This window comes from Zalophus californianus, chromosome 12 (assembly GCF_009762305.2).
Source record: "Zalophus californianus isolate mZalCal1 chromosome 12, mZalCal1.pri.v2, whole genome shotgun sequence".
Taxonomy (NCBI): domain Eukaryota; kingdom Metazoa; phylum Chordata; class Mammalia; order Carnivora; family Otariidae; genus Zalophus; species Zalophus californianus.
Genome location: NC_045606.1, coordinates 101,684,365 through 101,697,736, shown reverse-complemented (window position 1 = coordinate 101,697,736; position 13,372 = coordinate 101,684,365). Strand labels below are relative to the sequence as shown.

Below are 13,372 nucleotides of genomic sequence, written 5' to 3'. Positions count from 1 at the left end.
GTATTCTAGAAAAGGCCTTTAACATAAAATTATTTTACAAGTAAACCTTAACCACCTGCACTCTCGGGGCATTGAGTGTGATAACCTCATCGTAGTCAGATTGGAAGAAGTGAGAAATTAAGATGTTAAACCATATAAATGATTTTTAACTATGATTTTCAACTATATTTAATTTTTAAATTCCAAATATATAAAAGTTGAAAGAACGAAGTTGCAAGTCAGTACACACTGGGTAGGGATAATCAGATCTAAAGTCACACAGGCATGTATGTTGGTTGGCCTGTGGTGGTTCTGTGGGTTAATATTTTTCTTCAAGGAGCATTTGCCAGAGTTTATGAAGTTCCACTTTGAAACTGAAACCTGTATATTAATATTGAAATAGATCTGAGTGCAGGCTGATTATGTTAACACAAGTTAAAAGACCATTTTGTCCCCAGGGAATATGTTGACAAGTTATTTCCACAAAAGTTCAAGTTGGGCCATCCCTTGGGCCAGCTCAGGATTGTCTGCAGTCATGGTCAAATAAATTAACCTTGTGTCTGTTTCGCTCCTTTTCAGCTCCCTGGGGTTGAGGCGTGTGAGAACTACACCTTTCGGTATGGCCGCAACCCTCTCATGGAACTCCCTCTTGCCGTTAACCCCACAGGCTGTGCCCGTTCCGAACCTAAAATGAGTGCCCATGTCAAGAGGTTTGTGTTAAGGTATTTTGTTTTAACTTCACATAGTACAGCCCAGGGTTTCTAGGCGTATTAGTGGTTTTTGTGCTTGATTTGTCTGCTGCTTACAAACCCTGCTGTCTCTGGCTGTGTCTGTGCCGACCGCATCAGAGAACTCGCGGTGTGGCTCTGCTAGGCGGCTTTCCATGTATGTTCTTGTCAGTAAGAATTTGAATCAACATGGCTTGGGGCATTATTCGGAGATATCTTCAGTTTTCCTTTTATTCTTTCCTGTTGACATGCCATTGTGTGCAGGCCTCACACCTTGAACAGCACCAGCACTTCCAAGTCCTTCCAGAGCACGGTCACGGGGGAGCTGAACGCGCCCTACAGTAAGCAGTTTGTCCACTCCAAGTCCTCGCAGTACCGGAAGATGAAGACCGAGTGGAAATCCAACGTCTATCTGGCCCGGTCTCGTATCCAGGTAAGGAAATAGTCTGTCCCTGGGACAGGACGGGGTCTGGCGGTCAGAGGATACATCCATATGTGAAGAAGGATTTCACACGGCTGCAGGATTAGAATCATGTTTTTAAAATACCGTCACATCTTGTTAGTTTGTAACAGCAGTGACTGAATACGTCTCTTTGAGCATGGATGCTTTTCTTCCCCCAGTGGGAAGACCTCTGGAATCTACTTCTTTGCATCTCGATGAGCACTCATGGGAAGCATGTAGCGCTGTATTTTGCACTCACTGGGTTTGTGGAGCGTTCACTAGAGCTATTTCAAATTCTTGTGAGAAATACAAATGAAAATATTTTCAAAAGGTGCTCCAACAGGGGGAGTTCTCTTTTGGAAGCCATCTCTTCATGAGAGCACTATATTTTCTGGAGCATAGATTGTGAAATACCATTTATAGAACATCTGCAGGCTAAGCATGTAAATTTATATCCATAGTCCATACTTGCTGAACTGCTGACCTAAAGAACCCAGTGCCTATTCATCTGCCCTTGGATGTCCCAGGATGGAAGTATAAAGCTCACTTTGCCAAACATCTCAGTCCCTAAGCCTAATTATCCCAAGTGTTGTCCCCGTCCGTGAGTTGTGTCCCTTGGCCCCCTATGCCCAGATCCGGAGCATCCTCAAGTGCTCTGTTGCCCTTCTCCCTCAGAAGAGCTCTCTCAGTCCACGCTCTGGCTCTGCCACAGTTTTTACCTGCCATAGCATCTGTGTGCATGGCTGGTGGGCCTGACTGCCTGCCTTCTCTCATCCAGTCCTGCTCACACCCACTGGGATTCCTTCAAAATACAAATCCAATCTGTATTCCATTGTCTATACTCAATTCGGATTCTTGTTCCTTTGTTGGAACCTTTTTTCTCTTCTTGAGAAAATTGTAGGATCTTCTTGTCAGTCTTGATGTTTGGACATTTTACAAAAAATGTGCCTAGGTTCGGGTCATTTTCTTTTTTATTGCTTTCCTTATTTGATGACCCTTTTTGACCTGGAGCATTGTGGCCTTCAGTCTGAGAAATGTATTAGTTCTTTTGCAAGTTCCTACCTCTGTTTCTTTCTGTTTGAACCTATAGACAAATTCGGACCCATGAGGTCTGGGCTCTCACAGGGTGGACCCGACTAGCAGCAGCGTCAGCTGGGACCTGCTAAGTGTGCCTTTCAGTCTGGCCCCCGTGGTGGGGCCCCCGGATGACCGCGTGCGAACACGGACGGGAACGTCCGCCTCCATAACCCTCCTCCTGTCCCCCTTCTGCTTGTGGTTCCCTTGTCCTCGTTCTGTGGTTTCTACTTTATCTGCTGATCTTTCTTTTGTGTTTAGAAAAAAAATAAAACTAAGAGCTCTTTCTGCTTTCGATCTTTTTATCTGATACTGTGTGTTTAAATTACAAATACGGTATCTTTCTTTTCTTTCTGCTGTTGCATCAAGAATGGAGCCTCTCCAGCTCCTGGGGGATCCAGTGGTCTGCTTCTGGTGGTGTGTCTTTCTCATCTGCTCCATCAGTTACTTTTCCATTTTAAACGTTCCCAAGTAGCTCGTTCACTTGTTACCATTCCTATTTCTTTGTCGCTTTTATTCGCTGTCATTTCAGTGATTTCTTGACCCCCGTGTTCGGTGTATTCCGTGCCACTGTCCTGACCGTGCAGGCACGTCTGTGCATGAATGTTCCAGTGGAGTTGTTCCCATGCACTGTTCTGCAGTCCTCCCTTCTCGCTTATCCTCAGAGAATCCTCTAGAGCAACTGAGGCGGCTCTGTTTCATTCTTTCATTCTCCTCAGTGGCTGTGTGACGTTCCCTGATGTCGATGAACTGTAATTAAGTAAACCGTTCCACAACTGGTGAACATTTATTTTGTTTACAGTTTTTCCCAAAATAGCATTGCCATCAGTTATCTTGTACAAATACCCCTACGTATTGATACAGTCACTCCTTTGGAGAATATGCCCACCAGTGAGACTACTGTGTAGAAGTACGCGTGTACTTTCCATCTTAGAGCTTGTTGGTTTTCCGGAAAGGCTGTCATTGCACATTTCTTCCTGCGTTGGGGGGACTCCCTCTCCTTTCCCCATTTGTCGTGCTACTGCCCTTTTACACTTCCGCCAGCCGGATCCTGCTTCCTTCACTGCAGTTTCTAACCGCTGACCAGTGAGCAACGTTTCATGCTTGCCATTTGGGTTTGCTCTTCTGTGAATCACATATTCATCCTTTGCCCCTTTTCTAATTTGTAAGAACTTGTGCTAATAGATGTACTCCTCTAACCAAACACCCTGTGCCTACTAGGAAGTATGGTATCTTTTTTCTTATAAAAGTTTTAGTTTGTGCATAGTTAAATGTACATAATTTTCTGTAGTTTCTAGTCTTGGTTAAGACAGTAGATTTTATTGTATATGTAGTCTCTTGGATTTCTTGATTTCAGAAATTTTAAGTGTTAATTAAGACTATTTTCTTCCATTGAATAGTTGAAAAGCACCATTTAGTAACTAACCCTTCCATGTTGCACTGAACTGTGACACCCCCGACTATTGTAACTATTAACGCATTAGATTCTCACACACGCACGGATCTACTTGGATTCTCTGTTCTTTTTCACTGATGTTCTCTGTTCTTATACCAAACTATATTGATCTCTACACATACCACTATTTTGTGTATTCTGGTTCATTCACCTCAGTTATATCTGGAATTGAACAGATAAATTGCATAAAATGTTTTTTCCCAGAAGATAATTCAGTTCACACACCAAAGTCTCTGAGATGGGCCTCTGGTACCGTATGCCCTACGGTGGGGCTTGATGCAGCTGCACCTGGCAGACTCCCCATTTAGCACACGCTCTTCCCTACTTGGTTACTGTGGTCTTCTGGCAGCCAGCTGGAGTTGAGAAGGTAGAAACTCACATTGGGACAAGAAAATATCACATATTCATGGAAATTATCCATATTTTTTTCAGTATGTTATTTTTCCAGAATTCGTAATGCTAAAAACTTTAAAAAGTACATAGTATGTGATTTATTAGGCCACTAGCATAGAGAGTACGAGCTGCCAAACGAGAGAACTTGCAGCAGTATTTCTCACCAGGTCAGATTCCCGTACATTTCTCTCCGGCCTCTGAACTTCAGATTACAGGAGAAAGTTGCCTTTCCGAAGAACTTTATTTCTTTCCAGCTTTCCTGGTAATTAGAGCAGAGTAACTTGTGCTTCTCCTTTTGCTCTGGCTTCCAGGAACTCCTAACCAAATCCAAAACCTGACTATAGTATTCACAATCCCTTGTGATTAGCCCTATTTCTTATCGATTAAGTTTATTGTCCTGTCATATTCTTTTAGAAACAGTAATGGGATAAACACCAGAAGCTATTAGCCTGTTTAGTTGGTGGAATCTTGGCATGAATGGAAGAGAAGATGGCCTGGCAGAATGTGGTGGTCAGTCAGTGGTACGGCTTTGTAAATTTGCCTTCAGAATTTAGTAAAAGAAAGACACAAAGCAAGATAGTAATGGCATGACTTTAAGTGGTAAGATTGTTTCAGGTGATAGTATATTCAAAAAAAAAGACCGAGTTCAGGTGAAATCTTCAGTGTGGCTTTTGATGTGGCCTTTGTATGAAAGGGAATCAGGTTTGTTGTCCAAGAAATCAAAGTGATTTTTGAAGTACATACACACTTTTTCCCCCCCATTTTTTATTTCTTTTTTTCACAGGGGCTGGGCCTATATGCTGCTAGGGACATCGAGAAGCACACCATGGTCATCGAGTACATCGGCACGATCATTCGAAATGAAGTTGCAAACAGAAAAGAGAAGCTGTATGAGTCTCAGGTAAGAGCCAGTCCTCCTCTGTCCCTGTGCCATCGAAAAGCTGGAAACAGGGCCAAGTCGCACTGTCCTGTGAGGTTCAGTTTTGAACAGAAGCCACATCTGGATATTTTTTAAAATTAGAGCGTGCGCATGCGCGAGAGAGAGCATGAGCAGGGTGAGGGGCAGAGGGAGAAGCATGCTCCCTACTAAGCAATGAGCCTGGCGTAGGACTCAGTCCCAGGACCCTGGGATCATGACCTGAGCCAAACACAGACACTTAACCGACTGAGGCACCCAGGCACCCCCCTCCTTTTTTTTAAAGATTTTTATTTAACATCTGGATATTCTTGTGTTTTCCTTGTTTTTTCCGTCAGTCTAACCCTATCTAGTTGGGGTTGTCGTTCACATAGATACAGCTGTAGATTAATGAGCCTGGCATTGCGAGCAACCTCCCGATCCATTGATTTCCATTCCCACCACGGACATACATGTCCCCTGATGTGGTTGTGTGACACCCACAGTGAGTGCGATCGGGCTGTTTCCATTCACTTGCAGCTGAGTCTTCCTGCTCTGAACGTGCACGTGGAGGAGTTTCTGACTTTTCTCTTTCAGAACCGTGGTGTGTACATGTTCCGCATGGATAATGACCACGTGATCGATGCGACACTCACAGGAGGGCCTGCCAGGTGAGGCAACGGGAATCTGGTCAAGGAAGTTCTGCCCAGTGGGTCCATGTGCCCACGACAGCCTCCATGATTAAAAATTCAGGGCAGATAAGTTTTGAAAAGAATTTTCATTTAAAATTGTGTTTGTTCTTGTTCTATGAATGGGCACGTAGAAATGTAATCAGGAAAAAGTTTTCCCTACAAACTCAATGTTTGTAAAGCTTCTTCTAGCTGTTTTATAATCAGTAGTTTCTGACACGGTGGCTTGCAGATATATCAACCATTCGTGTGCGCCTAATTGTGTGGCTGAAGTGGTGACTTTTGAGAGAGGACACAAAATTATCATCAGCTCCAACCGGAGAATCCAGAAAGGAGAAGAGGTAAGAGCGTGGGACCCCGTCTGCTCCGCTCATACCCCCTGCGTGGCGGCTTGCTGCTTGATGTGGTCGGCTGGCCCGGGGGTCGTCCAGTGCTGTAGTGCTAGAAATCTCTCCTTGTGGTGGGTCAGGGGGTGCCACCCCAGCACTTCACCCGGGACATCCACGTGCCGCCTTCCTCCTCCTGGCCGCATGGCAAGTGTGGACTACCAGCTCCCCACAATTCCCTCACTCTGTGCTTCCCAAACTCCACACATTCCCATAGCACCCATGTGGCATCACTTCCCCATTTCTTTGGGCTCCTGCCTGACCCCCTGGGTCACAGATCAACAGAATTCCTCTCTTTATACCTTTCATCCCACTGATGGGATTGTGGCCTCCGTGGTCTCCAGGAACATGATGCTCATGCGAGGCCACTAGAAGGCTGCAGGTGGCCAATTTGCGGGCAGCATGTGGGTCCAGATCGCCTGTATTCACACTTAGCATCAGTACAAGCTTACAGGTTTTTCTCAACAGATTTTCAATTTGGCTCTTTTGTTACAAAATGCTGGATGGTGGACTTGACATTTGTTTCTCTGGTCTCACAGGTGACTTTCACCTGTTAAAGTTATTACTAGTCTAGACCACTTACGTTTCCCAAATTTGTCTTCCACAAAGGCGATTAGCACACATTTCAAGGTGCTCTAGGTGGTGCCGCTGAGCAATGTGGGTTTCTGTGAGAGCCTCTCCTGGGGCAGGGGATGAGGGGGAATATCTATGTTGGAACCCCCCAGTCCTTTGGATCAGAGCTAGGCGATGATTTCTTGTATTTTTTGGTCGTCTTTTTGGAATTCCCTTTTTTGAATCAAGAATTTACCCAATGCCCATGGCGCATCTCGAAGTATCTCGATGAGTAAATCAAAGTATGTGAGAACCTAGCGTGGTGCCAGCAACCACCAGGGGCGTTGGGACAGATGGAGACCCCCCGAGCTCCGGGTCCTTCCTTCCCCTTCCTGCCTGAGTATTCTTGAGTAGGTTGCTTAACTTCTCTGAGTCTCTGCTTCATTTATATGAAATGGCGAAAGTCTCCCTGAAGAACTCCGCGAGTACCTAACAAAAGGTACTAAGTGGTTTTGTTACTGAGATAAGCTACCCAGGAAATGTTGGTGTCTTCCCTTTCACTATAGAAAGGAAGTCTTTCCAAACAGCCCCTCAGGACGTTTGCGACAGAAGACCCTCGGAGAGTATTGGGCCTCCCCTTCTTCTGGCAGAGTCGGGGGGCGGGGGGCCGGGTCAGGGGGCTTGGGCTCCAGGGCAGCAGGGCTGGTCTGCGATGTGCAGAGTAACTTGATGACCCTAAGTAGATCTTTTTTAAACATTCTTTTAAGTGAGGAAAGAAGAAGAGAAGCTGTCAGCTGGCAGGGGGTGGTTGGTCCCTCCCCCAGATGGGGAGGAGGAGGGGGTGGGGGTGGGGTGAGCTGCCAGGAGGTGTGGGAACACAGCTCTCCCCAGCCCGCCTCCCCTTCCTCGGATGTGGTGCGGCCTGAAAACGTGGCCGGCCACTGTCTCTGCCCCGTGGGGACCCCAGGTGGGCTTCTGTCCAAGGCCCACGGGGACGCCGCAGCTCGGGTGCTTTGCTAGGTCGGCTGTGCTTCTGGGTTTGTGGATCAGGCAGATAGAGGCAGGACCCCCCCCCTCCGGCCCCCGGCCTCTCTCACACTGTGTCTTTGCCGTGGGCAGCTTTGCTATGACTATAAGTTTGACTTTGAAGATGACCAGCACAAGATTCCGTGTCACTGCGGGGCCGTGAACTGCCGGAAGTGGATGAACTGAATGCGTTCCTTGCGGTCTCGGCGGGCGGCTTGTCCCTAGGAAGAAGCGATTCGACACACCATTTGAATTTTGCAGACAGAAAGAGATTTTTGTTTTCTGTTGATGACTTTCTGAAAACTCGCTCCTGGGAGTTCTGATTCCCTCCTCAGGCCTTTGGGCCGGAGCGGCGCCAGGACCACAGAGCAGCCCAGCACTTTCGTTTTCTTCTTCTTTCTTTCCTCCTTCTTTCTGTGGGTGGGTTTTGTTTTGTTTTGTGTGTTTGCGTCTCGCTGAGGAGACCCTTGGGGGCGAAGAGCCGCTCGCCGCCCTGCCCCGGGGTGGGGGCCTTCCTATGAATGTACAGACTGAGATCACCAGCGAAAGGGGGACGGACGTCCAAAGTGCTGGCCACGGCCTTATCTGAAACAGGGGCAGGCCCTCTAACTTAAAGATTTTTTAAAATAAAGTAGACACCACTGAACAAGGAATGTACTGAAATGACTTCCTTAGGGATAGAGCTAAGGGGTAATAACTTGCACTAAAATACATTTAAATACTTGATTCCATGAGTCAGTTTATTGTAGTTTTTGATTTCTGTAAAATAAGAGCAACTTTTTGTATTTATTATTGAATAAGTGAATGAAGCTATTTTTAAATAAAAGTTAGAAGAAAGCCAAGCTGCTGCTGTTACCTGCAGAACTAACAGACCCTGTTACTTTGTACAAATATGTAAATATTTTGAGAAAAAAATACAGTATAAAAATAGTATTGACCAAATGCTACCAGGCTCTGCAGCAGCTCGGGTGCTTATAAAATGTTCATAGGGATGTCACAATATAATTTTGTGTTATTAAATATGCCATTATAATTATGTAATAACCAAAATTTCAACCTAGAGCATTTGGGGTTTTTTGGAAACTACGGTCTATTAGTACTTGTTTTATACACCTTCTGATAGAACGGAGTGTAGGCTAAGACTATGACTTTTATAGCTGTTTTGGTAATTTAAACTAACTTTTTCATATTATATTGTTGCATCCCTACTTCTTCAGTCAGGTTTTTTTGTGCTTACAATTTGTGATAACTGTGAATAATGCTTAAAAATACACCCAAATGGAGGCTGAACTTTTCTTCAGCGGATGTAGTTTTGATTAGAACTTTGTTTCAAGCCACAGAGAATCATGTAAACATACTAGATTGTGTAGCAGGACTCCAGCCTAACTCTAGCCTTCTATTTAACACAAAAATTTGAAAAGGAAAAAAAAAAAAAAAGAGTTGTGGTCACGCTTGCAGCTGCAGGACCCCGACAGTAGGGTTTCGGAAGATGTAATTTTAAAATGTGTTTGTATGAACTGTTTGTTTACATTTCTTTAATAAAAAAGAAAAACACTGTTTTGTGTTTGCTTGTAGAAACTTAATCAGCATTTTGAACCAGGTTAGCTTTTTATTTTGTACTTAAGATTCTGGTACTGACACTTCACAGGCTAAGTATAAATGAAGTTTTTGTGTGCACAATTCAAGTGGGCTGTAAACTGTTGGTATATCAGTGACGCAGTTCTGAACTTGTAATGTATATGGCATGATGTATTTTTATCTTACAGAATAAATCAATTGTATATATTTTTCTCTTGATAAATAGCTGTATGAAATTTGTTTCTTGAATATTTTTCTTCTCTTGTACAATATTCTGACATCCTACCAGTATTTGTCCTACCGGGTTTTTGTTTTCTGTTCTGTATAATAGTACCTAATGTTGGCAAAAATTGAATTTTTTGAAGTATACAGAGTGTTATGGGTTTTGGAATTTGTGGACACAGATTTAGAAGATCACCATTTACAAATAAAATATTTTACATCTATACAAGCGCCTGAGTGTGTGTTCGCCTGCCCGCCTTCTGGCTGGCGCCCTGGCGCAGCTGGGTGCTGGCCGTGGGCTGGCCCGCGGGCTCAGCCCTCAGCTCCCGACGTGCGATGTGATCAGCTCGGTTCTCTTTCTTTCCAGGTAACAAGTTTACATGGAAGTTCGTAGGTCCTTACAAACGGAGAGACTGTGTTCCCTGCAGCTGAACAGAGACGGGAACTTTGGTTTCTCCTGAGGGGTGTTTACCAAGATGGCCTGTTCCCTTGTTTAAAGTCTCTTTTTGTTTAATTGTTAAATTTAGTCTTCTGGGGTTTTTTGAGGCAGCCTTTTTCAGATTGATTCTGTGACAGAGATTCGATTTCTATCGTACTGAATGTATTTGACATTGAAGGGGATTACTAAGAATTAAAATAGCTCAGAATCCCCCTCACAATTTCTAAAACCAGCTTTTAGCTTGTGCTTCATGAACACCCTAAAATAAGCTTTTCTGCTGCATGGTTTTATAGAAATTCTCAAAGCACTTCTCTGACAAAAAGGTTTAAAAAATATTCTGAAGCATCTCCCATTTGCAAAATCGCCACTTCGGTCAGGGCTGGGGTGGTGCCGGTCTGCACCGGGTTGCGAAGCCCTTACCTGTTCAGCCTTTTCCCCCTGGCCTAGTGGGTCTCTCACGATCAGACCCGTGAGGCAGGAAACAACTCCGAATCCTCGCAGAACCCAAGCTCCGCTCTCGGCCCGAGTGGGGTCCTGCTCCTCATCCTGGGTCAGGGCCGGGAAAAGCGCAGAAGGGCCCTGTGGCCGGCGGATCTCCAGATGTGAACGCAGGTCCCCGGGGCAGGGGGCGCAGGAGAGGCAGTGCGAGGGTGACGGATCTCCGGGAGGAAACCGCAAAGCCCCGTGGGGGCCACCTGGTGCCTCCACCCTCGGAAGAGTGCCCTTGCGGTGCGCCCCAGGGAGCCGGAGCAAGGCCCTGTCCCTCCCGCGGTGGACGGGGCTGGTCAGCTGCCACGGTGGCCGTATTCGTGGACCCTGCACTCGCCACATTTATGAAAAGCCTGAAAAGCCCTGGGACATCACAGAGGAGACGGCATCACTGAGCTTGCACTGGGGAGACCGAAACGGGCCATTTTTGAGATGGAAATCCTGGTGCGTTGGGCCGGGCGTGGGGAGGGGCCTCCCCGAGGAATGAAGGGGACCGCAAGGGAGGTACAAGGCAGGAGCTTGTACCGGAGCCAGGGTGGGGAGGGTGGTGGTTTGAGAGGCTGAGTGTGGGAAGCCGAGGACACAGGGTGGCAGGAGACGAGGTCAGAAGCAGGGCCGAGTCGTGAGGTCCAGGTGGGCAGGTGCAGCGGGGGCCGCTGGAGGCGGCACCGTGACCCTGACCACGCCGAGGGCGAACTCGTGTTCTGTGCCATGGGGGGACCGAGCGCGGGAGCTGAGCTGACGCATGGAGGCCAAGGCCCTGCGCTGGTCCAGGGAGAGCCAGCGGCGCCCCGGGCGGGCAGGAGAAGCGCACGCAGTCCGACTGTTTTGCAGAAAGACCTCGGCTCTTCCTCTGCGTCCCTACCCTGGCCCCTCCTGTCCTCCCTCGTTAACACCGTCACCTGGCGCTGCACCGTCCTCCCTCTGGTCACCAGGCAGACACCCTTCGTCTGGTCACGTGCTACCAAAGGCAGCAGGTGTGTTTCGGGCCAGTGGTTTCTTGTCCTGGGGGACACTGTTGACCATGGTCTCTCCGAAACCCTAACCCTTGTTTTGTGGCCCTCCACCCTCTCCTGGTTTTCCCCCCATCTCTCTGCTCTAATCTTCTCCCTAAAAGCACTCCGCCCCGTTTGTTAAACTTTAAAAAGGGATGTGTTCTCCATCTGAAATATAGCTCTTGAAAGATCTTCTCTTCCAGGAAACCCCAGCTCCACGGTGACCCTCGGGCTCTGGTGAGAGCAGCCCAGCACCAGCCTGAGCTCAGCTTCTCAAATGTCCGAAGGCCAGGCTGGCGGCTGCCAGCGAACACCAGGAAAAGAGAAGCGCAAGGTCACGGATGTGGAGGCGACCCATCTGCACGGGCACGGGTGTCCCGTGGCACCGAGAGTCCCCGAGTCCTGGCAGCTCCGTAGAGCAGGCAGCCAGACTCCCTGTGGCCTGGTGTCACACGTGCCAGTGGCAGCTCCGACCCAAGAGGTGCTCCCTCTCTCTTCTGGTGTAAGAGGAAGAGACCATGTTTCCTTCCAGCGACACGCTACCACTTCAGGAGACCAGGGCTCCCAAGAGACGCCTTTGCTGGCGTCCAGCGGAGCTGCCAGTGCCTGCACCCAGGTATCCAGGAGCCATGCCGTGGCCTCCTGGCCAAGCGCAAGGGCTGTGTGCCGCGTGCCTGAGGAAGATGAGTCGCTCCTTTTTCTGTTCCAGGGTCCAGTCGGGGACGCCACATGGCCTTTGGTCATCACGTTTCCTTAGTCTGTGGTGTGTGACAGTAACTCAGGTTCACCTTGTGTGACCTTGACAGTCGCGGGATTTCACAGCTGCATTCCTCCTACTAAGATTGTCCTTTCGAAGTTTTAGCACATCGAGCCCAGGGGTGATAGGTGCTTTTGGTATCACTGCTAATTCTCTCTCTTTTATTTCTGGGCCCATCTTACTGATGGATCTTTACTCCTGGCGACGGGTCACATTTTCCTGCCTTTTCTATGTCTGGTTAATTTTTCTTGGATTCCAGAATTAGTGCTTTTATGTTGTTGAGTGGTGGATTGTGTTGCATTCCTTTAAAGGGTGTTAGACTTTATTCTGCCGGCAGCTGGGAATTGGTTTCCTCCTTTCAAAGCTTGTTCTTTACACATTTTTAGGATGAGCTTAATTTATTAAAAGATTTTATTTATTTTAGAGGGCGTGGGAGCACACATGAGGGGAGGGGCAGGGGGAAAGCGAGAGAATCTCCAGCAGACTCCCTGCTGAGTGCAGAGCCTGATGCGGGGATCGATCTCACGACCCTGAGATCATGAACTGAGCCGAAACCAAAAGTCAGATGCTTAACCGACTGAGCCACCCAGGAGCCCCAGATGAGTCTAATTCAGCCCCAGCACTGGGGGATGGCCCTTTGGGGAACATACTGGATGTCCTGGATGTTCCCTGAGGTGTCCCCACCGGGCTGTTGCTAAAGCATTCCCAGCCCCGTGTGATCTCCTTCCCCAGGACTTGCTCTTCCCTTGAACTTGTTCTCGGCAGGGTCTGGTGGAGTCACGCTGCACCTGTGGACAGACAGGCGTGCGGCCGGACTCCGCAGAGACCCTGTGCAGATTTCTGGGCGCTTTCCCTGTGTAGCTTCCTCCTCTCCTACATTCTGTGCTGCACCTTCGGCCGCTCTGGCCTCCCTGCGCTCTGTCTCAGGTCGCCACGACCACCAGCCTCTTGGAGGCTGGCCTCCTCCCCTGCTCCTCCACAGCAGTCTGGAAACAGCCTCTGGAGGGAAAGCTGGGGATGAGTCCGGACTCACCGTGTTTCTCGGGAGGCCATCCTGCCTGCGGTCCCTGCCAGGCTGGGGCTAAAGAGTCGTGTGTGTGTTTCGCTGTGCTTTTCTAGACGCCTAGTCCAGGAGGACAAGCCCAGATCCTGTTCCTCCCTCTTGGTCATTTTCTGTTACTTAGTGTCCTTTGGCTTGTTTCGAGTGGCATGGGACAGATTTGCTCAGCTCTGTGAGCGTCTCTCTGGCATACTTCGTCATTCACTTGTTGC

At 47.8% G+C, this 13,372-nt stretch overlaps 1 protein-coding gene across 4 annotated transcripts in view; it reads left to right on the top strand.

Annotated features, from left to right (window-relative positions):
- Positions 1-9,644, top strand: part of KMT2C (lysine methyltransferase 2C) — a 270,536-nt gene extending 260,892 nt beyond the window's left edge. For all 4 annotated transcript variants that reach the window (XM_027573958.2, XM_027573955.2, XM_027573957.2 and 1 more), the window contains 6 exons: positions 559-701; positions 972-1,140; positions 4,857-4,973; positions 5,565-5,638; positions 5,889-5,997; positions 7,714-9,644. In XM_027573958.2, the coding sequence (XP_027429759.2) occupies positions 559-701; positions 972-1,140; positions 4,857-4,973; positions 5,565-5,638; positions 5,889-5,997; positions 7,714-7,806 (705 nt within the window). In that variant the 3' untranslated portion in view covers positions 7,807-9,644. The remainder of the gene's footprint in view (positions 1-558; positions 702-971; positions 1,141-4,856; positions 4,974-5,564; positions 5,639-5,888; positions 5,998-7,713) is intronic.
- Positions 9,645-13,372: the final 3,728 nt, after the last annotated feature.